We start from the raw sequence: 25,586 nt of genomic DNA on the forward strand, positions 1-25,586 counted from the left end.
CTTCTGGACCACCATTAAGGCTTCCATCATCCATTCTCAGGGACTCAAGTCAGAAATGCAGTCATCATTCCTGATTCCTCTTCCATCAAATTATTTTTAACTCAAATTTCCATGAAATCGATCCCTCTTCTCTGTTCACTGTACCACCATGCAATACCCCCATTTTCCAGCCTAGATTAATGCACCTGATTCCTTACTTAGTCTCATCACCTATTTGCTGGAAAATCCTTTGTGTGGAATTTTCCGATGGTTTCCTGCAGTTTTTAGGTCCAAATTCAAATGCTTAAACAAGGCATATAAACACTTTAAGAAGTGACGTCTGCCTGCTTTTCTTGGCTTCCTACACTCTGCATAGCACAGTATCTTGGTCTTTGTTGGGTAAGTACTTGCTTCCTCTGCTCCCCACCTGCCAACTCCTGTAACTTCTGTCTATATGGAGAAACTTAGCTCTAGTACCACAACATGTGGGGTGCCTTACCTTACTCTATGCTGCCCTAGATATATCCTTTGAGCAGTTCATGGCACTGTATTATTTGTTGTTTTACTCTATTGTATGCCCTGCTGGTCAGTGAACCGATACAGATCAGGGATAAATCACCCTTCACAAGAACAAAGAAATGTCATTACTGCAGGATGTTGAAAATAGATGGTAATTAATATTTTAAAATTTTAACTTATGTGTGAGACTAAAGCAAAAAATGTTTATTTGGTACAAAATTTATATTTTGACTAGTGCAGTTCGTAATATAACTTATGTGGGCAGCTTAACTGAACACCATAAGTACATGGAACCTTCAGTAGGGCATAAGATTTTGTAGGTTTGTTCAGAGTAATGCCCCAATAAATCCCAGAGTGATTTGAACAATGAATTAAAAAGCATTTACAGGGCGGGCCGCGGTGGCTCAGCGGGCAAAGTGCTTGCCTGCTATGCCGGAGGACCTCGGTTCGATTCCCGGCCCCAGCCCATGTAACAAAAAACGGAGAAACAGAATACAATAAAACAAGAAAATGTTTAAAAATGTTTCCCTTTCTTCCTTCCTTCCTTCCTTCTATCCTTCCTTCCTTCTCTCTGTCTTTCCTAAAAAAAAAAAAAAAAAAAAAAAAAAAAAAAAAGCATTTACAAAGTCCCCTTGGGGGAACGGTGAGAAGGGGAGAAAAATTCAACTTCCCCAAGTGGAGAATTCTTGATATTCTCACAAGCAGTGGGGACAACCAAAGCAATAGGCTGAGTCCCCAATCTTGGGGTTTGCTCATATGATACTTAACCCCACAAAGGATAGGTCAAGCTACTTAAAATTAGACCTAAGAGTCACCCCCAAGAGAACCTCTTCTGTGGCTCAGATGTGGCTTCTCTCTCCAATCAACACAACAAGCAAACTCACCGCCCTCCCTCTGGCGGCATGGGACACGATTCCCAGGGGTGTGGACCTTCCTGGCAACATGGGACAGAAATCCTAGAATGAGCTGGGACTCAGCATTAAGGGATTGAGAAAACCCCTAGAATGAGCTGAGACTCAGCATCAAGGGATTGAGAAAACCTTCTCGACCAAAAGGGGGAAGAGTGAAATGAGACAAAATAAAGTGTCAATGGCTGAGGGATTCTAAACAGAGTTGAGAGGTTATCCTGGAGGTTATTCTTACGCATTAAATAGATATCACCTGTTTAGTTAAGGTGTAATGGGGAAGCTGGAGGGAACTGCCTGAAAATGTAGAGCTGTGCTCCAGTAGCCATGTTTCTTGAAGATGACTGTATAATGATATAGCTTTCACAATGTGACTGTATGATTGTGAAAGCCTTGTGTCAGATGCTCTTTTTATCTATATCAATAGATGAGTAAAACATATGGAATAAAAATAATAGGAGGGACAAATGTTAAAATAAATTTAGATTCAAATGCTAATGATCAATGAAAGGGAGGGATAACGGGTATGGTATGTATGAATTCTTTTCTGTTATCTTTTTATTTCTTTTTCTGAATTGATGCAAATGTTCTAAGAAATGATCATGATGATGAATATGCAACTATGTGATGATGATATTGTGAATTACTGATTATATATGTAGAACAGAATGATCATATGGTAAGAATGTTTGTGTTTGTTGTTATATTTAAAAAAAAATTTTAATTAATAAAAAAAAAAAAATCATCCTTCATGTACCTACCTACGTTCATGCCCAGCACAGGGCCCATACTATAGTAGCTGCTCAATAAATATTTATTAAATAAATTGACACTCAAGTCAATAATAATATCATAACACGTGCTTATTAAATATTAACTGTTAAGAACTCCAAATACAGTCTCTGTTTTTGCCTCAGAAGTTTAGCACTTACAACTCTAAAGCTGGCTGTTGGACTCACTAATCAGTGTTAAAAATTCTGGGTGACAAGGAAACCTCAGGAAAAGTTCTGGACGGATGCAACAGAGGGAAACTATGACCACTGCTAGAAGAATATTTAACAGTGGGGCAAGTGAGAAATGGTCTCTCCATTTTCAAACAGACAGGAACAGCAGATTCACTCGGAAAAACCTTGATGCTCAAATGTCACCATTTTGAATAATATGATTTCACAAAGAAAAAGAAACTGACTTTCTTTTTTCTGGCATAAACTTACAGAAAAATTGTTTTGGATCCAATTGGTCAATGGCTTTAGTACCATTTGGCAGGGAAGTTTTACTCTGACAAATGTCATAAATGATTCCTTCATATATCATTCAGTTTGTGCTATATATATTCATGCTGTCATATTTTTAGAAACACGCTGTATGATTTCAAGCAAAAATGTGATTTTGAGAAGAAAGCTGAAAATCTGATAAAGCAGGAGGGATTTCAAAATCAATTAAAAAATAATAAAATCAGCTTTTTAGAATGACTGCTAATAATATCAGAACTACCAATTTGTAGGATTAACATTTCCCATTTCCCAGCCTTGCTATGAGTACACCTTAAAAGCACTTACAATTTATAAATATAAGTGATAGCAAATTTGAAACTATTAGGCAACTTAATTTTCTCTACCATGAGTAATAATTACATTTTCAACAATCCTGAGTCCTAACTGATGTACTGTGTATACTAAGAGACAGATGCCTATGAATATGATTTCTCTAATAAAAGAGCTCTGAAAACTCCTATCAGTTCTTAAGCTGTTATTTAATAATCTTTAATAGCAGAGCAATTAAGAACTTGGGCTCTGCAGCCAGATTGTAAGAATCCATCTTAGTTCTACCACTTGTTAGTTCTAGGACCTTGGGCAAATTACTCTACCTTGCTGTGTCTCTGTTTTCTCACTTGAGAAACAGAGAAAATAGCATGTCTAAGTCTTGGTGTACCTGGAAGACTAAATTAGTTAATACATGTGAATTGAGACAGTCCCTGCTTGTGGAATTATCTCACAGATAAATACATCATGATGAATTTTAAGAAGCGATAATAAGGCCATATAACCTAGTCCTAGAATGATCAGGGAAGACAAAATAATTAATAAGTAGGTTTTGAGGGCCAAGGGAAAGTGAATTAATATCTAGTATTTTGCATAAGTCCTCTGTTTGAATTTTCAACCAAAAAACAAGAATCTTAAAGATTAAGAGGTAAAAGGACATGGGCCTTATATTTACTGTTTCTGCAATCAGATGCATAATTAAACACTATTACAAAAAGAGCCAGTCTATCGTATACAAATATCACTAATCTAGATTTATAAATGTTATTTCACATATTGAATAAGTTTTAAATGGCAATATAAAACAAGACTAAGAATATAATGGGAAACAAGCAATTCCAGTGCAATTATTAAAAATAACTACTGCTGATTCTCAGGCTTACATTTTCTGTTGACAAGGTCAGACTACGACTGTATAGCTGGTCAATCAAATCTTTATGCTGCCAAGGTACAGGATACAACTTCTTGAGCAAGTCTTTCAAAATGTAGCTTCCCTTGATCCACCTCAAAGATTAGGCTAATTAATTAGTAGTAAAGACTAATAGCCACAACCACCATTGATGGGAGCTCCCTCTACACCAGGAATCATGCATATTAATCAAATCTCCATTTTTACGTGCTTCAATTTTTAAATATCTCATCTGAAAAAACACCTTATTGTATTACCCCAACCCTAGGTATTTTATTTTTATGGTCCAAGGAAATTCTTAGGTGTGATTTACAAAATACTGAAATAAAAGCACGGAACTTTTGGTCAGAATATTAACTTTCATACCTTAACTAAAATTAGATCAATATTAAAAACCATGAACTGTAACTAAAAAAATGGCAATCTTGTAAAAACTGATTATTTTTAGGATTACTTATTATTGAAAGGACTGGATTAGTAATTAAAATGCTACTTCAGTACCCTGCTTTGCTTCATCTAGACAGAAACAGGACATTATGTAAAGCATCACTCAAAAGAGGAAACCAGCAAGAAAAATAAGACATATATACCAACTTTCTTTGCTCTGTCCATCTTTTCCAAACACAAAATATATGTAACCCAGTAGTTATGAGGTAAAAGATCAGTTTTAGCAGGGATTCCTTTTCTTCTTTATAACACAAATATTTCAGGCCTTTTAATAAAATAATTTTTTTTCACAGACATGGTATGAAAACCTAAAAGATTCCAACCCTAAAATAAGCAAAGATAAGCTGGTGAATAACTAAAAATATTCCCTGACTATAAAGGTTATTTTTTTTCTTGAAATTCAATATTTAATAACAACAATGCTTACCACTGCTATTAGATTTACACTAGGTAGAATATGACAAATAATACAAGAGTGAACCATTAAATAGGACACAAAAACTTTTAAAATGAAAATAAATACAGAAACAAGAAGAAATACATTTTGAGAAAGAGCTAGGGCATGGAAAACCCTCTCTTAATAAAAGTCTTCCCCACTATGAGAGCAGGAGGTTCATAGTGGCTGCAGGTATGGTTAACAACACCTTTAAAATGCATGTGAAAGCCCAGGATTGGCTGAAATGTTATCATCATCTTTTCAAATCCACAGATGAAGGAAGAGGACAGGTGGGGCAGTGAGGACAGGTGAGGGGAGGTAGGGAAAAGCAGAGAAATGGATTTAACACGTGGGCTGACAGGAGAGACAGCATGGTATGACAAGCCCTGAGACCAGGAGTGATGCTTTCAAAGAAGCTAGGGAGTGGGAGGAAGAGGACGACATCACAAATTTATGCATTATTAAACTTCCATCTTAGGGCAATTTTGATCCCATATCCTCCATCAAACAGCTCTGGCAATAAAAAAAATACACAAAAACAAACATCCTTACTCTTATAATTATAACAATCTTTAATGGAAAAAATCATATGGTATTTTTTATCATGAATACCCCCCAAATTTTAGCTCAATAAATAAGTGCTAGGCTGAGGCTGATGTGTATTTTCTATTACTTTGGCTCAACTGATCAAAACACAGAACATTTTATTTTTAAATTTACTCACAGTTCATTCTTCGTTGTCAGGATTTTTATCCTTCACGTATTTATCTCATGAAGCTAGTGTTAACATCAACAGCATATTTTAAATTGAACAAAAACGGAAAATACAACACGTTTAATGAAGTGTCATACCTGGTGGGACTTCCTGATGTTCTCCTGCAGGGGGGATGCTTACTTCTAACATAAAGAGAATTACAATTCATTACCTATTGTTGACCAAAGTTTGAAATAGAGGCTACCAGTATTTAAGTTTTGGTTACTATTTTCAAATTATAATTACTGTAAAAGCATTAGATGTTTTAACCTATTGCACCATCACAACAAAGAAAACTTAGAAATAACTTAGGAAAACGTCATATATTTCTCAAATGTTCCATATAAGCATTACATTATCTCCCTAAACAGTTAACCTCAAAACTCTACTTCCCATCAAAGAAGATACTAGACTAAAACCTAGGTTTGCACCTCAGTTTTGCAATAGACATGATAAGAAAGTTGAGAAAAGATACTGAAGCATCTTGTTTCTTCTTCAAAGTGCTTTACATTATAACTCTAGTTTTAGGATGAATAAAACAATTCAAGGAAATCAAATTGAAATAGTTTCTTAAAAATCATACTCTATTCTTAATCAAGTTGTTTTTGACAAATAATGTTCAGATAAAATATTGTAAAATAGCCAAAAATATGGATGTGAACTTTTAGCATCTTGTTTTTGACCTTGACTATTTCAAAGCAATTACAACTAAAGAAACTGTAGGCATCACCACCAAACCTCTATAATAACATGATGAATTGATGATTCATGCTGTAAAATTAAATCAAATGTTCATATCTTCATACCTAAAAACCTACTTAATGTTACCTTAATCTAGAGATAAGATTATGACATCTTTCATTTTGCTTTTTAAAAATTTTAATAGTAACTGGTCAAAAGGAGGCATTTTTTAATAGTATCTTCTAAAATTTAAAATATACATGCAGCTATTTTAATCACTTCTTCCTGCACTAATTTTGTTTCCAAATATATGCTCAAAATAGAACATTTTGGAAATATTTTACATAAAATAGATTTTTTTTGAAATATGGAAATATTTTACATAAAAATAAAAAGAAACAGAAAAAAATAAGATTTTCCCATTAACCACTGGCTTATTTCCTTCTTTCTAGCTTTTCTTGCTAGTTTCCTCATTATTGCTCAGTAATGCTTTATATAAAGCTCTGTTTCTGTCTACATGAGACAAAGCAGGGTACTGAAGTAATATTTTAATTATTATTCCAGTTGCATTTAAACACCACTATTTAATGCTTGCCACTGTTTATTTTTCAGAAACCATCCCTCAACCTTCAAAAGGAATATTTTTTCAGCTGAATAACAACATAAAGGACCCAACTGTCAAGCCATCCTTGGCCCTGGCTCAATCCTGCTCATCAGATCACCTCCTCAGAGCTTGTCATCTAGTCCTGCTTGGAGTGACCCTCCTCCTCCTAAGCAGTTATTCTCCAGTGTGTGCCCTGTGTATCTCTTTCATTGACTTCTCATCATCTTAATGCCTCTATCATCTGTGCCTTCACCAGAATGGCATGCAAGGTCCAATGCACACAGAAACTGTGCGTGTCTTATTTATGCTTAAACATCACTCCTGAGTACCATATAATAGCAAAAAGTAAGCCCAGCAGAAATAGTTGTTAAATAAATGAACACAATTTTAAAATGGGAAGTAAAACCATTTCTTTACAATTAGCTTACCTTCTGCAATTATGCGTGATTCTTCTACAGTATTATCTGAAAAAGAGCAAAAACATCTTAGGTTTTTGTCTCACCTCCACTGAGCTCCCCAAATTAACTTATACCACTCAGATCCCTATATTTCACTCTTATCAACTGGGTCTTCTTAGAGAGACTCAAAAGTATTTACACTAGAATATCAACTTTAATTTCTCAATTATATTTTAAGAATACATCAATCAAATAGGCTGATATTTTCCCTGGTGACACAAAACTTGCATCATTAAGAGGGAATAAATACATTGGCAATACTCAATTATTTTCTTGGTGACTTGAGGATTTTCTCTATTTCCTACTAGATCTATTCTTCATTCTACAAATTATCAAAGTTTAACAAATTCTGGGGGCCTAACTTGCAGGAAATACTTGCTTAGAGAAAAAAGTTACCTGAAATTTCTATCCTTTCATTTTCAGACGGTTCATATACTATAAAACAAACAGAAAAATTTATCTGTAAACACTGTATCACTTTCAGGATTACACAAATGTGACTACTTGCTTCATTTTGAACCTCTGGGTTTGGCCTCTGGAAAAGGACAGGTTACAAAGGAGGGACGTGAAAGTCTGTCTGGAGTGAAATAGGCCTGGGTTCAAATTCTAGGTCAGCCTCTTTCTTGCCACAAGATAAGATAATTAGATGGATGTCCTTCCTATAACAAGGGGAAATATCAGTTTCTGTCCAATCACTTGATAGGATTATATGATTTGCCTTACTCCCCAGGTAACACTGAATTTTCTTTTTTTTAATTTTCTGCATGTCTGTGGTGGAGATTCTGAGTCCTCCCCCACCACCCCCCCAACCCCCGACCCCCCCCCACACCGCGCTTATCACTCCAGATTCAAGTTTTCACCAGGCCAGTTCCCTGAGGGATAACTCTCAGATCTCTGGGTACGAAATTCCTGGCTACCAGCCCCTAAGAATCAGACTTTGCTGATGACCCTTAAATCACTCCTCTAACCCTGGCCCACAGCCTATATCTTCTCTTGCTAAGACACTGGCTTATTGCTTCCCCACTGCTCTGCTGTAAGGAAAACTTCTCTTTGCTGTGGGCCTCTCCTATGCCCCTGGGGGTAGGCAGCTTTCCCAGTCAACCTGAACCCTTGTTTATCTGTCTTCCCAAAAATGCCTCAAATTTTCTGGCATGCTAAAAGAAACTTTCTTATTTTGTAGCACTGTTACAAATTTGTTCTTTTATATTCATTTAATTAAGAAAAAGTTTGAGCAGTTACTATGATTCAGACATTATTGTCAGTCTTGAGGTACAACAGGTAACAATTTTTAACATTTCCTTTTTGGTTCTTTTCAATGACACTTAGAAGTTGGAGGAGCATGCCTGCATGCTTACTGTCCCTGAATCCCCAACAACATGTAAATACATTCAAGTTTCTACTGGTTTAAAAACAACAAAAAAGCACCCCCCTCAATCCTGTCTCCCCTTGCCATGTCTTACCTCTAAATCACAGTCTTATTTTTTCTGAGTTATTTGCATTTGCTGTCTGATCTCCTCATTTCCTCTCCTCTCCTCACTCGAGTCTATTTTTGCCCCTGATGATAATACAAGAGCACCCTGTTTAATTCAGTGGACATCTTTTAAACTCCTACCTCATTAGATATCTTAGCAGCACTTCTTCCTTTTCCAAACCTTATTGTCCCTGGACTTCCACTACACTCTCTTCTCAATCTTCTTTTATCACTTGATCCTTCTCTTCAAAACCCAGCCTCAGAACCTCCACTATTTCCATGCTATCCTCTCTCTTTGTGTGATCTCAGCATTTGGTTTCCATCACTATTTAAATCGTGATGACTCTCATTCATAACAATGAATCAGCCTTCTTCTCTGAGATCCAAATACCATCAAACAGCTTCTCTGATATCTCCTTTTGGATTCACAATGAAATCTCAACATTGGTATGTCCAAAACCAAAACCATGATCACCTGCCCTCATCCTGTCTTCCAAAAAAGTACCACCATCCTGAGTTGCATAAGCTAGAAACACAGATATGGCTGTTAATACCCTGCTTCTTTCCCCAGCAAAATCCACCATCAAACCTGCCAATCTCACCATCTAAATATTTTTTAGATGTGTCCACTTCTCTCCATCTTCATTGCCACTCCAATTCCACTATTATCATCTCTGTCCAACTTCCACTGGCTGAAAACAGTTCTTGCTGAGGTCACCTAAGAGGCCCTACAGTAATGATCAAGTGCATAGTCTCAGTGCTCACCTTACCTGGCCCTTCCTCACTTGACTTGGGGAATGAACAGGTTTGGATGACTGCTATGACCTGACTGGTCCCCCATATTTACTCTTGTCTTTCCCAAGTCTATTTGCTGCATGTTAAACAGGTCAAGCTTTACAAAATGCAGACCTGATCATGAAGTGCCCCTGGACATCAGCCTAAGTGAAGAGCAGCACCCCTGCCCTAGGCTAATGGTACCCTCTGTACCTGGACATGCCCACAATCTCAGCTCACCCTCCCTTCTCATGCTTAGCACTCCAGACACATCTTTTCACTACAGAGACTACACATCAATTTCCAGCCACCCTGCCCCTTGCCTGGTCAACTGCTCTAACAATTCAGCTCAACTTCAGGAGAGCCTGGCATAGCCCTGCAAGCTAGATATGGTCTCTTTATTTATACCATTGCATACAATGTACTTGTTCTTCAAAGAATTTATTATAATTGTATTAGAATACTAAATTGAAATTAGCTCATTTCTATCCCCAGTTAAAATATACAGTCCATGAGAATATAAACCATGCACGAACAAGCACCAGAATTGCTCCTGTGCTATATATTTTAGACACGAGATGCTAAATAAGTATTTAGTGAATGAATAAATAAATTAATTAGGTTGCAAGAATGAACTATAGCTTCCCAGGTTTGTCCACTGTACATGTGATACATTCTAGGATATTTCTGATATGGAAAGCTGGCTCTGTGTACAGGTCTACTTAAACCATATGTTTACCAGGTTCTGGAGTATGGAGAGTTTAATACAGAATATATTCTATTTTCCCACTGAAAAATGGCTTTGTTTTCACCCTACTTTCATCTTTACTTATGTGATAGTCACGTGGCTTCCCCAGTCTGTTTCCTAAATGTCCACAGAGGTATCTTCTAGTCATATTGTGACCATTCCCTTTAACTATTAGATCTGTTTTGTTTAAAGAAGTTTATGTTCTATGGCCAAATCATCTCACCAGATCTTGATGACCCCTTAGGTCATATTTATTACCTCTGGTTAGAATTTTACATTACATTTATTACGATACTGTGAATATGAAAAAATAGTTAATTTGCAATAACCTTTGTTTTGTGGTATCTAATTTCAGAATCCTTTCAAGTCTGATTTTAATGTTTCTGTATCTAGTGTACAAATTGCATTCTAAACATGTTCCTACCAGTATATTTAGAAAAACACTATAATGACTAGCAAAATTTAGAAAAATTTCTCAAATTCCACCTATGTATGTAACTTCTAATTTCCAAACCCTATTTTCTTCTCCAAATTCAAGACTGAAAAGAATATCTACATGCAATTTCAAGTTCTTTAATTTCTTACTTTAAAAAAACCCAGCCCCTCCCTAAAAATACAATCTGGGTTTCTTCCAATAGTATCAATCATGTCTCATTAGACATAGCCAACATGGGTGATGATCTTCGCAGGGTTTCAGGTCTTAAAATTTCATTCTTAATAAATCAGTCTATCAGATCTACATGTAGCCATTCTTGATTTTCTTCAACTGAAATCTGCTGACTATCATGAGATTACACCCTGCGTTATTCATATTTGAATTCCAAGCCCTAAAGCTCTCTTGTGCATAGAATGACCTCTTTATTCGAATCAATCACTGCACATCTCTTCATTCTTCTTGCTTTACACCTAAAGTTATACCCAATTGACTCCTTTTCTTCTATAGCTATCTTTGAAGACAATGAAGTAACAGTGGTGCATCACTGACTCTATTATTTCTTAACCACATGCTCTTTGGCAAACAATTTGTATTCTCTGAATTGTACTTCTCTCATTGGGGAAACACAGAATATATAATCCACTTCACGGCACCAAATAAAATAGCATGTGAAGTGGCTGGACACAAGGGGAGTTTAATCAGATGCTGCTCATGCCACAAATTTTCCAGAATCATTTTCTTCATGCTACATTTAGGCTCAGAATCCTTTCCTTCTGAAGAGTCTCAATCACGGCAGATAAGGCATATATACTGGCGGGTGAGATTAATTTGTAGAAATAGCCAGTGATTGAACTCTTACTATTCAGCAGAAGATAAATTCTGATCAAGAAAGATGTGACTATAAAGTAATGAGATAAATTTCCTTAAATAATTTCTAAACGCCTCCAAAGGCAACTTGTAAACATTATGAGGGCTTATTTAGGCACTGGGAAAGTCACTGGATTAGATAATAATCTCCCCAAGTGAAATATTTCAAAATGATCATTCATTTGGATGCTTTAAGTTATGATGTATATAGCTTAATAACATCATTCTCTATACCTAATAGTCAACATTTCGCTAGATTGTTAAAGCAAGTGGGTTACTTAAGGGAAGGCAGCACTCTCAGACCTGGTTCATCATAGTCTTGGTATGTTACATCATCTGCAAAAACAAGAGAACAAAACCAAAAATAAGTATATGAGTCATTCTTTATAACTTGGCTAAAAATGCACCTTAAATTTCAAATACCAAATTCTCTTTCTGTAAACATTTAAATCTGCACAGTCTGTGATAAATAAATGTCCCTTCCCAAAGCATTTAAAGGAAAGGGCAGGTAAATTATTTTCATAAAAATCCCTCAATTTGGCATACACAGAAGTAGCATTAGGCAGTAACATTCTGGATTTTTCGTTGTGGCAGCAGTGATACATGAGGGGAAATATGAAAGGCTGAAATTAAGTAATTTGTTATGAGGCAAAAAATCACTTTAAAATTACTTCTTTCACACCTTTGAAATAAAAATCACCATAGAAACTCAACATCATAACTGAACAGCTTTAAGTAACATTTACAATTTTAACAAAAATATTCATCTAATATCTGCATTCTGGTAAAGTCTTTCACCACCTACTGCTGGCTTGTTGGAATTTAAAAAAAAAAAAAAAACATATACCTTTGCCAAACATGAAAACACCAGAAATTTATCAGGCACCATTCTGTAAGAATCGCATATTAACTTTAATCCTCATTACCTTGCAAGATAGATGTTATCATTTAATAAAACTTAAGCTGAGGGCTTAAAACTTAAGCTACGGTGGCTCTGTGGTAGAATTCTCTCCTACCGTGCTGGAGACCCGGGTTCATTTCCCGGTGCCTGCCCATGCCAATAAATAAATAAATAAATAAATAAATAAATAAAAACTTAAGTTGAGCAAAGTTCCACAATTTACCTTTTAAGTCACAAAGATAGGAAGTGGCAGAACTTGGCTCTGCCCCCATCTGACACTACCACACCATACTGCCTCTTAAACAACTGTATACTCCCCCTACCCCACCCCATACTCTATCTACAAGGACAAAATCCCAATGGTGGTTTGAAAAGGACAAATTCCCATTGGTGGTTTGAAAACCACATCTCTTATTCCCCCCTAATTCCTCCATGTAATGTTAAACTATTATTCAGAAACTGCTATAAATATCTGGGAAATCAAAAATGATTATGAGAATTATAAAGAAATTTTTGTGTTGAATCAGAGTGAAAAGTTAACCCTGGGCTAAAAGGCATTGGCTACAGCCTCAAACAAAAACAGATAACAATAATCTTAATATTCACAAACCTGGATTTTCCTGTTCATACAGTATCTCTTCTGTATCATGATTATAGTCCTGTGAAGCTATAAATTAGGAAATGATTAGTAAATTACAACTATGTTTCAATTAAGAAGAATCAAAATTGATATTCAGAACAGGGAAACCAATTTCTAGTAATAAAAGAAAAGTAAACCAAATCATAATGATGTTCAAATTTACATTCACTTGTGAAACAAATAAGCACTAACTCTGCTAAATGTCAAATATAAAGATGAATACGACAGTCCTGTCATTTGTAGGGTTTATAATTAAAACACAATATAGGAGAGCTATATATATTTATTTATTTTTGGTGCATGGGACGCAAATCGAATCTAGAACTACATGGCAGGTAAGCATTCTACCACTGAAACACCTGTGCACCACTTTATTCTTATTTAATTTTTGGAAATTCAATTATATTCAACAAAACAAAACTGAGAGAGAGGGAAAGCATAAGAAGGAAAGGAAGAGAGAGAGCGAAGGTGGCAGGGGTGGAGATGAAGAGAATAGTGCAGGTGAGTCCTCTACTTTCCCACTCCATCAGAATATGCCACAGAATGAGCCTGGGCATGGAAGCCCCTGACTTCCCATCCCCTCATGTAGACTCCACCTGAGTACTCCCTGTGGAGTGTTCTCTTCCAGAGGGGAGTAGAATTCTATATACACTTTTAATATGGGTCCTAAATGCAAGTCAACTATATCACATGGTCCCATGGTATAGAAAGAATGATCTATTCCAACAGTGGAAGAAAAATTGACCATCAGACGGACAATGTATCAATTTCTAACAGGGTCTTACCTTCTAGGAGAGATGTGAAAATATACAATATTGAGCTTTTATTGACTTTGCAATTGAAGGCTGCAAAACATGCAATTGCAATGTATCTTCTGATTTAGTAATCTTACTACTGGGAATTTATCCTCACGAAGATAGATCACAAAAAAGATAGTAGCTGATATTTTATAGGAAAAGATTTATTCTAATCAAGGAAGACCAGTACTTAAATCTCACCTGTCTGTTCCCCATGGTAACTAGCCTCAGTTTCTGAAAAAAATAACATTAAAATCAATATTACTATTTTCACAAAATGGTAAGTGTATGGATACTGTATACACAATTCTGAATCTAAGTTTATCAGTGCTTTTATTTTAAAAGCAAATAACTGTTAAAATAGAACATGGAAATATCATTTAGATGCCTGCTAAAACACTTTCTCTTTCATTAGATGTATATATAATGTTTCACATATTCTCTTATTTGTTCCACTAGTGCTTGGGCTGAAGGGAGAGGTAGACTTATTCAGAGTAAATGACAAAGGCTAAACCCAGGAAAGGTGCTAATTTCTAGTTCATTTCACATTCTCTATGGTGTTTTATTTTCTAAACAATGCCCTACTGTTTTCTGGAGCAAAAGTACTCCAGAAGTAGGCAACACAGAGGAAAGGAGACTTCATAAGATTTGAGAGCTGCAATAATATGAGACTTGTACTCTTATTACCTTTGTTAATTTTTTAACAGATATATAAAGTTTAAACATTTTAATTTTAAAGACTTTCAAAAAGCAACTTTTAAATTCAAACTGATCTATGTTCCAATTAAAGATTAGGTCAGAAAAAAATTAGGTTTTTTCAATTTATGAACTTCTTAGAAATTTCTTCCTACCCCAATCTGTAACTCTGAATCTCAACAACATAAATTCTTTACATTTCTGATTATTCTCAAATGTGTTGTATAAGCAGCATCTAAGAAGCCAAAATCCTGAGCCACTACCAATCTTGCAGAACCATCCTGGCCAAAGACAAAAGGAAGCACAAGGTATCAGGGTAAACATGGAAATTGTTTCATTAGCATCACTACTCAGAAAGCAGAAACATTTTTCCCACAGAAATCATAACAAATGATTACTAAAGTTCTACAACTAGTCTACAAATGCTTGTTTTCAATGCAGCTGAAACTATATACACTTCAAAAGAATCTGTGTCGCATTTTTCACAGAAAATTATGTACTTAGCTTTCATTGACTTTGCAATGTTAGTTCTACTGGTAAGTACATTTTCTGCTCTAAATAGCTGGCATGAATGGAAACAAATCCACTTATAAATTAGGGACTGCTTGCTTTGAAAGTAATTTCCCCAAATATTAAATATTCTGAGTTAGATATACTTTACTTTTTCATTACTTTTATTCTTTAAAAATCTCTGCAACCTTTACTAACTGTCTTGTGTACGTGGCTACCTCTCATTCACTTTTCAAATGGGATAATTTTCACCCAGCTCCGACTACTTCCCTCTGGCTATGAGCACAAATGTGCCAGTCTCAACCCATCCAGGCACAACAGGGTATTGTATGAGCCACAGGAAAAAAAATCAACAGCCTAGCCACACTTGTTTTCAACCCTGGCTGAGCCTTAAACTCACCTGGGGAGCTTTAAAAAAAGTATCCATTCTTAGAGTTCCCCCAGCCCACACACCAAACATCCTGATTCATTGATTCACACCTGATCTAGGGTAGGGTATGGGAATTTTTTAAAGTGTTCCAGGTGAGCTTAACTGCAGTCACAGCTGAAAACTATTTGCAGGAAAATACGTTCACCCTAAGTGCATCATATTTTTAAGAGATCTTAACTCTGAATCCATGATTCCAAGGCTCTGTACCTTCCTACCTTTACCAGCACTCTGGACTTGGTGTACTACCTGCCTCTCAGTTCCGCCTACCTCCCTGAACCTGATTTAGTCTTAGCCAATCCTTGAACCCTGCCAGGCACCCACTGCTTAGATCACTTGTAGCTGGTCGTGTCAGGCTGTTGTCCTAAGGCAACTCAATCATATGCTGCAATGACTATTACATGAAGGAAAGTAACATGCAATCTGGTTAATTTTGTGTCAGTACCACCAACAATTTCCCAATTTTTTAGTAGTGATTTCTTTCATTATTTTTCAGAACTGAAACATGCATCTAAAATAAACACTGAATTATTAGTACTCATTTTAAGTAAAAAAATTATAATTTATACCTTTATATATTTTAAACAAAACTGCATAAATCAATCAAGAGTAGAGAACTTGCAGCTTAAAATCTTTCAGGAACTTATTAAAGTCTCAAAGGACTACTTTAAGGAAAGAGTGGAGAGAACAGATAGCATGAAAACAAACCTTGTACATTTAATTTAGCAGGGCTTCAGAGTAGAATGGTAGGCTCACATTATAAAGTATACACGAATAAAAAAACTTTCCTTCATCACAGAAATTACTTCTTTATAGGTCAGCAGTAAATCTGCCTAACTCAAATGTTTCATCAGTTGTTTGAATTTCTTATGACCACTGGCCCCCTATAAGGGGAGTGGCACAAAAGTAGTTTGCTGAATTATTTCACTCACTTTCTGGAAGAAATATGTTTTTCTGAGAGCTTGCCTCAAGGTACTTTGAATCAAAATTAGGATATCTATTTACTTTAGGAAAAATTCATCTTAATTGAAGTTTTCAGCTTTGACTCAAATTTTTTTTTAGGTAAAAATTAAATATTACTGTTAAAGAGATTTAAGAAAAAATTCAATAATTATAAATTTTCTATTGTATTTTATGGCTGAAAACTAAAAGAAAATTGTTCTACCTTCATGAAATGTTTCCGCTTCCAGGTTCTCAAATTTATCATCTACATCCCTTCCTGTAAGGAAATCTTCATCTTCCACTTGCTGTTCTCTTGCTGGTTCCTTGTCCTCTTGCAGTAGGTCCTTTCCTTTAACAATGATAAACAATGTAACCACAGTAGCTTGGGTGCAGAGGCAGCAGCCAACCATGCACCTTCACTGCTACTGCTGCTGCGGATTCCCCGCCCTCCTTTGGGCTGCAGATGCTGCCACCCACTCTGATCAAGTGCTGGTCCACCAAAGCAGGAGGCCAGGGCTCCACCCACTAGGGCATGAGCTCACTAAGGACAAGGCTTCATCTAGTTTGTTCATTATTGTATTTCCAGCACCTAGTACCATACCTTGTCATAAGAAGAGCTTATTAAATATTTGATGAATTTTGAATACATGAATTAATAATTATTAACATATTTACCCTTTTCAGAGAAAAGGACACCCGACGACCTTTCAATGAGAACTGACATAACATTCCATTTAACAACTTTAAAAGACTCTACACAAAAGTTCTATGGCAAGGAATAGCTAACCAGTCATCTGAGCTGTATGCTAGATCACGGACTTACCTGCATTATACTGTACAGTCAAAGGTTCCTATAATTAGCATTTAACTTATGCAAATATGCCCATTTTCTCTTTTAAGAGTAACTATTCTGATATACTGAGCTGTTCTGTTTCTTCTGTGTAGAGGTTGGATATGCTGGGTTAAGCTTATCATTGCGCTATAAAGAAGTCCCCCCAAGAGCACAACTGGGGCAGGGTATCTCAGACTCAGACTACAGAACAGCAGGGATGGGATCAGGAAGACCCAAGTGGACAATACTGCAGGGCTCATGAAAAGAGATGACGAAGGTAGGTGATGGCCTGGAGATTCAGGATATGTGCTGCAGTCAAAACCAACAGAACTTGCTAATGGATTATACATGAGAAATGAAGAGAACAGAGAAATCAAGGAAAACTCCCAGGGTTTTGGCCTGCATAACCAAGTGGATGGTAAAGCCATTAATTCCAACATAAAAGACTGGGGTAGGACACACAGTTTTCATGGGGGAAGGGGGCATGGGGAGGAGCTGTGAGATGCAGAGGATCAAGTGTTCTGTTTTAAGTCTGTTTTCAGTACATTTAAGTCTGAGATATCCATAAAACATCTAAATGGAGATGTCAAGTAAGCAGTTGGATGAACCTAGTGTTTAGATGAGAAGCAGAGCTACAGATTTATAATCAGAAGCCATCAATATTTAAAGTCAGGGACTATACGTGAATCTTCTAAGGAGAAAAGCTCAAGCATGTGTGGTAAATCTGATTCCTTCGTTTTTTGTCTGGCTTCCTACCCACACCCTGCCTAAATTTCTACCACATCTTTCCACTTTTCTGCATCACCACCTTAGGCTAAATTTAGTCTGACTAACCATTTCAACCAGTATAGCCTCTGCTGTGCACTCATGTCCCCTCCACCTGCCTTTCATGCCACGGACAGGACACACAACACTTTAAACACCTTTCAGTGGTTTCAATTATTCTTAGAATCAAGTAAAAATATCTACTGAGCACTTTTGCTCCTCACTCTCCAAGTATTCACGTGCCCAACATGCTGATCCACTCTCGCATCCTCAGGGTGAGGGCACGCTCTGCCTCCCGGCTTCCACAAGTACTGTGTTTTACTGCAGCCTCAGCTCCTAACTGAAAGGGTCACTTCCTCCAGGAAGCCTCTTCTAAGACCCGTGTCCGGGTAAAGTTCACACACCACCCTGTGCTTCACCTCTATAGCATTTACCTTATCACACTAAAATCACTTAGTTACTTAGACTGCATCATCCTCGTGCTAGGTTAAAGTAAAAAAAAAAGAGAGATGTAGGACGGGGAGTCTGGGCTTGCTCATGCAAGCATATTTATGCTCAGACAATGTAGGTTTCCTATCTGAAAAGCAGTGAGTAATGGAAGGACACTGGCTCCAGTAGCTCTAGCAGCCAATGGCAGGCACCACTGGTCTCCCCAAAAGAGCCTGGATGGTTTTGCATGAAGTACTTTACAGTTAACCCTAAGACACCTAACATGGAATAAAGTTTAACTTGAAAAGCTGTTTAATAAGCTGTTAAAGCTCACCTTGTTTGTTTTTATGAGGGACATACTTTTTCTCCTTTAGGACTTTGGGTCACATCAAACAATCAGGAGTATGAAAAGGCCATAGTTTTCTGCCCCTTCAAAGTCCCTCCATGAGTTAAACTGTGGTGCTGTGCCATCTGCTTTCATCAAGGGACACTTCAAGAAACAGCCTTATAAAATCCTAAAACACTGGTCTCTGGAGCATCATTTAACATCTCAACATAATTTCATGAGAAATTTTTCAGACAAAAGGGGTAGCTTCATATTACCTGAGTAATCAGCATGGCTTTCCTCTCTGGAAATATGATTAATAGTGATTATCAAGCAGGATGTAAAATCTGAGGGCTATGACAGTGCCTGGATAGCCCTCTACATCTGGCTCAGCTGTGTTCTACTTTGTTCCTCCCTGTTCTTTCCCTCTATTCTTGATTCACCACTTGGCCTCAGTTTCTTCATTCTCATTTCTCCCTACCATTTCCTTATTAGATGTATGCAATAAGATTCTTCAGAATGACGTGGGGTATAAATAAAGTAAGTCCAGTGCTATTTCAGAAATAATACTTGCCCTCATAACTTAAAATAAAAGTTCAAAAATGAAAGAAAACATTCAATTAGCATTTAAATTTTAAAATAATACCCAAATCATTTTATGTAATTAAACATTATTTTAGTAACTCAAAACAGATTTTAATTCATACCATGTTCTCTCAGTACTGTTTCGTGGAGAAGAGTCTGAATGTGTTCTTTTAATTCATCTTCAATATTCTGAGGTTCTAAAATAATTAAACATAGCTAAGAAGAACATTTTTTAACACTGATTTGGAACTCTAACACGAAAATATGACATTCATGTGTACATATTAAAATGCATATTTGGCTAACCAGCTACATAACTTTTCCATACAAGTTTACCACCTTTTTTCTATGTTGGCAAATATGGCAGATATTTAATATGCTTTATTTCATAAGCAGATATAAATATTAACACACTTGTCCATAATACTTTTGAAAAAACTAAATCAAGTGCAGTTTTTTCTTTAAAAAATAAAGCCTCACTCAGAACAAAATGACTCATTTTTAATTAACACAATTCATGATGACAAAATAAAAGAAAGTTTAAAGATTAATAATAACAAATCTATCAATACTCAAATATTAGTCCCATATTAAGGACAGTAAATACCTAAATTAAACTTTTAAGAGTGTTTTTCTGCAAATCATCAATAATAAAAATATTCACTTTATAAAATGTTACCATGCAAGAAAGAGCAAAACTGTCACAAAGAGATGTACAAGATTAACAAGGTGAAAGACAAGGAGAGAGAGAGATTAAAATATGTGGTCAATGAGTATCTTCACTGACTCCTCACTGCTCTGGTGACTGGGTACAGCCAAGGTAGGATAAAAACTTCCAGCAGTTGTTAAGAGGCCTGAGTCGAGGCCTTACATTATAACTGGCAAACCTTTTATCTTTGGAAAACCCCATCTGAGGATCAAGTCCCTAGATTCAAATAAATTTAAATCACAAAAGTAAGCAATATTGACAATGGCATTCCAACAACATGGGTGCTTATCAGATTGTAAGTACTGCAACATCACACAATGAGCAAGAAGTTATAATAACTGACACCACTATAAACTTTAAGAGATATAACCCAAGTTCAGTAAATAAAAGTAACTCTACACTTGGTATGATAAGTGCTGTCATAGGAAATAACACCCGTGATATTGTTTATGTTGAAAAGCTAACTTTCAGTGACAGAAATAGTTTAAGTTAATTTGAACTTCTGGCAGAAAAGAAAATTAGATACAAATCTACTATGCCAATCACACTACAAAACGGTTGCTAAAGCACAAATAATGCGTATTTTTATAGATGTTTATAGTTCACAGATCATTTTTATATACATTCTCATCTAATTATACAAGAGTCCTCCAATCTCAGTTCCTCCTTCATCCTGTCTCATAATGCCTAGGAAAGCTCCTGAACTGGGTTTCCAGTTTAATAGCCGCTAATGCTCTTTCCTTCCCCTGGATAGGGTTGGTAGAAATAGAAATCAGACTGCAATGGCTTAAACAGTGAATAGAAAATAAAGTGAAAAAGAAAGTGCAGATTCTTCTTTCAAGAGTTTGGTTGACCTTGTTCTTGAGGCTTACTCCTGTGAGGCTTATGTTATCTAGCGGAGAAGCTTAACCTACCTATAGGTATGCCTAAGAGTTACTTCTGGAGGACCTCTTTTGTTGCTCAGATATGGCCTCACTCTCTCTAAGCCCAACTCTGCAAGTAAAATCATTGCCCTCCTCTCTAAGTGGGACATGACATCTAAGGGTGAATGTCTTCCTGGCAGCCTGGAAGATGACTCCCAGGGATGAGTCTGGCCCTGGCACAATGGGATCAACAAGGCCATTCTGACCAAAAACGGGAAAAGAAGTGTGACAAATAAGGTATCAGTGGCTGATAGAGTTCAAATAGAGTCAAGAGGCTATGCTGGAGGACTCTTACTCAACCTTCAGTTAGACATTGCTGCCTATCATAATTTGCCAAACCCCAACCAAAACCATTCCGGCCAATCCTAAAGAACACCTAGGACAACATATAAAATTCTACAAAGGTTCTATAAACTAGGGTAACCTTCCAGGAACCTACAACCTCCAGATGGGTCCTTGGACCAGATAGATCCTGAAACCTAGAGGGGCCAGCCTCTGCAGAACATCAGTTAGTTCCATCTCTTAACCCCCCATTATTGACAGCCCTTTTCAATATGAAAAAGTTAGAATGGCATAGCCCAAAAACTCCTAAAAGATGGGACAGAAAGATCAAAGGTGATGGTAGAGTTATACAGAGAAGGTAGGGTTTAATGAGTATGATTGCTGAATCATTATATTGATATTTCTTTTAGTCGCCAGTATCTTAGAGCAGCTAGAAATAAAAAGCTAAAATAATGGAATGGTAACCCATTCCAAACTCTGAAATCTGTTCTACAACTAATTGTTAAGCTGTGCTTTGAAATTTATTGTTTTGTATGTATGTTATTTTTCACAAAATAAGAAGAAAAAAGTCAATTGTGATGATAATATATATATATATATATATATATATATATATATATTCCTGCTAGCCTCCAACGTTCTGCAGCAACTAGAAGGAAAAATCTGAGATGATGGTATGGTAGCCCATGATGAACTGTAGGATCTGTCCTGTAACTACTTGTTGAAGAGTGCTTTGAAAACTATTGCTTTCTTCTTTCTTTGCTTTGTATATACATTATAGTATAAAATAAAATAAAGTTTAGCTGACACAGTGAGGAGATGGTAGAAAGAAAGAACTGTAGGGGTCAAAAGGATTTTATTTTAATGAGAAACATGTCACTAAGTTTATATCATATGCAGATACAGTCAGAGAAGTTAAAGACTTATATAACAGAAAGATTGAGAAGCCAATATTTAAACCAAAACAAATAGTAAGAAGTAGAGAAGGTTATGGGCTGGTCATGAACCAATGGGTGAGAGGAATAATTTATCAGTAATTTTCATAGAGTAATATACACAAAAAAGGAGTAGAAAGCAAATTGCATGGCCTTTCAGAGTAGGTACCAGCTTTTGTAGAAGTTTTTTTAATTCTAAATTTATTTAGTACAAAGTAAAATCTGAATACAGATATAAATTATAAAACTAAAAAAGAAAAATCATTCCAAGTTCTGGAGCCAAGGTATGATTATAACACCTCTAAAGTTAGGGAAAAGAGACAGTAAATTCTCCTGGGATTATAATTTGATCAAGTAACAAAAACCAAAGTGACACTGATCTTAAAAGGAAGGAAGGAAAAGCAAATATTATTCCTTACTACAATGTGATAAAATCAGCCAAAGCATTATTTGTACCCAGTAAAATATGTGGTTATACCTAATACTTCCAATAGGTGGCACAAAGAAATAACATTTCTTGAATTCTGTGTAAATGAAGCATTTGTAAAAACTAGATGACTTTCTAATAAATACCATAGCATAAAATAATAGAAGTGAACTAAAATTCCATTTACCAATTTATCTTAAAACTCTCAGGATTTTCCAACCTCTGATCCAAGGTCCGTGGGTGGCCAAAAAGATGTTTTAAGAGATCTAGGAATTTGTGTAGAGGCAAAACACTTCACAGACCATCAACTGGAAGCCTGGGAAGTTTTCTGATGTGGAAAGGAGACCTTCATATTAAAAAAGATTGGGAATCCACTACATCTTCTCTGTTAAGTAATGTGTCTATATACGAGAGAGTATACAGTGTCTATTTTTACTTTCAAATGCAAGATGGTTACTGTAGTGCTGGAAATGGAAGAAAAAGGAGCTTTTGGTTCAAAACTGTGTTCCTAGCTGTGATCTCAGGAAACATGCTCGTTCTCTGACTCTTAATCTCAAAAATCAGGATTATGGCCCTGGGTAAATTGTTACTAGAACAAAAACAAACAAAAAAACTTCACTATAAAATCTCAAAGACGAAAAAGTATTGCATCATCCTGTACACAAGGTGACACAATGATAAGAAACACTTTCGGGGAGCCAAGGCACCGGATCGGTGAGAACGTCTTACCTGGCTCCGCGGGAGCATCCCGCTCCTCCTGCACCTGCGCCGGCGGCTCTCCAGCTGGCCGTGTGGGCTCTGCGGCAGCTCGCTCTTTAAGTCCTGCATTTTTTATTCACATGGTTATCTTAAGCTGTTTTTTGTTTTGACATATTAAACAGGACAAATGATATTCTCAAAACATTTAACTCATCTAAGTAATTCAAAATTTCCAATATTAGATACTAGATGAAAGTTTGTATTTTTAAAAAATTGAAGTAGGAAGAGGGTTTGCTACTTAACTTCACGTGGGCCTTTAATATCTCTTTAATCTTCTGTTTAAAAAAATTAAAAAACATTGTTTGAAGTCATTGCTCTCTAATGAGCCATGTCTAAACTTGCCAAAAGAGTTCAGTATGAGCTCAAGCTCTTCATTCACACATAAACCTCACTTCAAGTGACTATTTCCAAGCCTCGAACTCCATAGTGAAACAATAAGACAATGCAGGTATACTGGGGCATCTATGCTATTCTCATGTGCTCCATATTTTGATTTATATATAATTGCTCATTCTTCCTGAAAAACAAATTGCTGAAGATGAGAAGAAATCTATGTATATTGCTGTCAAGAATCTTCTAAAGTTAACACTTTAAAATATCGTAACAAGCAGTTCCATTTCATGTCTTGAGGAAAATTAGACATCATGGTAAATTAACATGAAAGCTGATTTTAAAGTCAATGCAAGTCTAAAATCTGTCATACTAAGTTTATTCTTTGATATTTTATATGTGGAACATTAAAAGATATCTTCAATTAAACACAGTAATTTAGATGGTTCCATTTATTGAATCCTGGCGCTCATCGCCACCTCTTAGAGAAACTTATTCCAAGGGCTATAACTGGTGGGAGAGCCCTGTGCATATCAGTAGCCTACAGTGAAAAGGTGAAGGCAGAAGCCTGAGGCCTTTTATTTTTCTTGTCCATCTTTATACGATTCTGGAAAATTCTTATTTCAATGTCTTCTACTCTTCTCTTGATTCTGTTTTTCTTTATCATTCCACTTTCTATGCCTCCTTTTTTTCCTCCTGATGAAAGAATACTCCCACCTTCCTCTCCCAAATCGTAAAAAAGACATTGACACAGATATAGAAGACCTCACTCCATCACTTGCATTTCCTCTGGGTAGTTACTTCCAACACTACTTCCACACAAAGCCTAACACTAGGAAAACGTAGAACAAAACACTCAGTTCTACTCCTAAGTGACTTTTAACTATAAACCATTCCTAGTTTCTAAAGAAATAGTATCCAGGTATCCACAGATGTAGTTCAATTTCAAGTGGAGGGTAGAAAAATAGGAGTGACGGCCTATCAAAACAACATATTCCAAATTCAGGACCTCAAAACATCCCTGACTTTCCCGATTAAATGATCCATTCTTACATCTATTACTGGTCAATGGGAAAGGATGAACTATTCATTGCCAAATTCGGCTGAATGAATGGAGTAAACCTTACAAGTCTTAGAATTTTTTTTTTTATCTATTTTGCACTTTGAGTACCTCAGATAACAGCCAGGAGCACAGAAGGCACTCAAAGACACTCGCTGAAGAGCTCAACACACCTGCCCCTCTACTTGGGAAAGGAGAATCCTTTTAGGGCAGGGCTCTTGAGCTGCCCAAGAATGGCTAACAGCTGTGGAAATGGGAAAACAGACTCACATTAAGTTCTCTACTGCTATTTATCAGAGAATCCTGACTATGCTCCAGCATCCTCTGCTACAGTGCTGCTGACCCAGTTTGCCCAGGGCAGTTCCAGGTTACATATGTGGTCCTGGTGTAATTCACTCTCAAAAGCATCTGTTTGAATGAAAAGTTGCATGGTTATACTTCATTAACCCCCTACATAAGCCAGCTTTCAAACTACTCCATGGGTTCAATAAGACAAGGAAATATATTCCCACCTAACAAAGATTAAAACTGTCTATAATCCAACTCTTATGTGATTTGGGGAAAAGTTTCAATTAAAAAAAAATTCTAATGCTAAAAGTGAAACTACTAATATATTCATATTCAGACTTACAATGCCTCCAATAGTGTGGCAGAGAATTAAGAGTTAATAAATGATGATAGTTACTAAAGCATTACATAGAAACTTTCTTCCTTTCTAATATATTGTTGGGTAGCCCAAAGTAGATACCTGTAACTACTGAAACTCCCTGAACTATAATCCA

General features: G+C 36.3%; 1 protein-coding gene across 8 annotated transcripts in view; it reads right to left on the reverse strand.

Annotated features, from left to right (window-relative positions):
* ASPH (aspartate beta-hydroxylase) overlaps positions 1-25,586 on the reverse strand; it is a 272,195-nt gene that overhangs the window by 166,115 nt on the left and 80,494 nt on the right. For 4 of the 8 annotated variants that reach the window (XM_077166849.1, XM_077166850.1, XM_077166853.1 and 1 more), the window contains 9 exons: positions 23,385-23,477; positions 19,502-19,576; positions 16,667-16,792; positions 14,070-14,102; positions 13,042-13,098; positions 11,834-11,866; positions 7,631-7,669; positions 7,205-7,240; positions 5,590-5,634 (listed from right to left, as the gene is read on the reverse strand). In XM_077166849.1, the coding sequence (XP_077022964.1) occupies positions 5,590-5,634; positions 7,205-7,240; positions 7,631-7,669; positions 11,834-11,866; positions 13,042-13,098; positions 14,070-14,102; positions 16,667-16,792; positions 19,502-19,576; positions 23,385-23,477 (537 nt within the window). The remainder of the gene's footprint in view (positions 1-5,589; positions 5,635-7,204; positions 7,241-7,630; positions 7,670-11,833; positions 11,867-13,041; positions 13,099-14,069; positions 14,103-16,666; positions 16,793-19,501; positions 19,577-23,384; positions 23,478-25,586) is intronic. The other 4 variants (XM_077166854.1, XM_077166856.1, XM_077166851.1 and 1 more) reach the window with 2 other exon arrangements.

Source organism: Tamandua tetradactyla, chromosome 6 (genome assembly GCF_023851605.1).
Source record: "Tamandua tetradactyla isolate mTamTet1 chromosome 6, mTamTet1.pri, whole genome shotgun sequence".
NCBI classification, from domain to species: domain Eukaryota; kingdom Metazoa; phylum Chordata; class Mammalia; order Pilosa; family Myrmecophagidae; genus Tamandua; species Tamandua tetradactyla.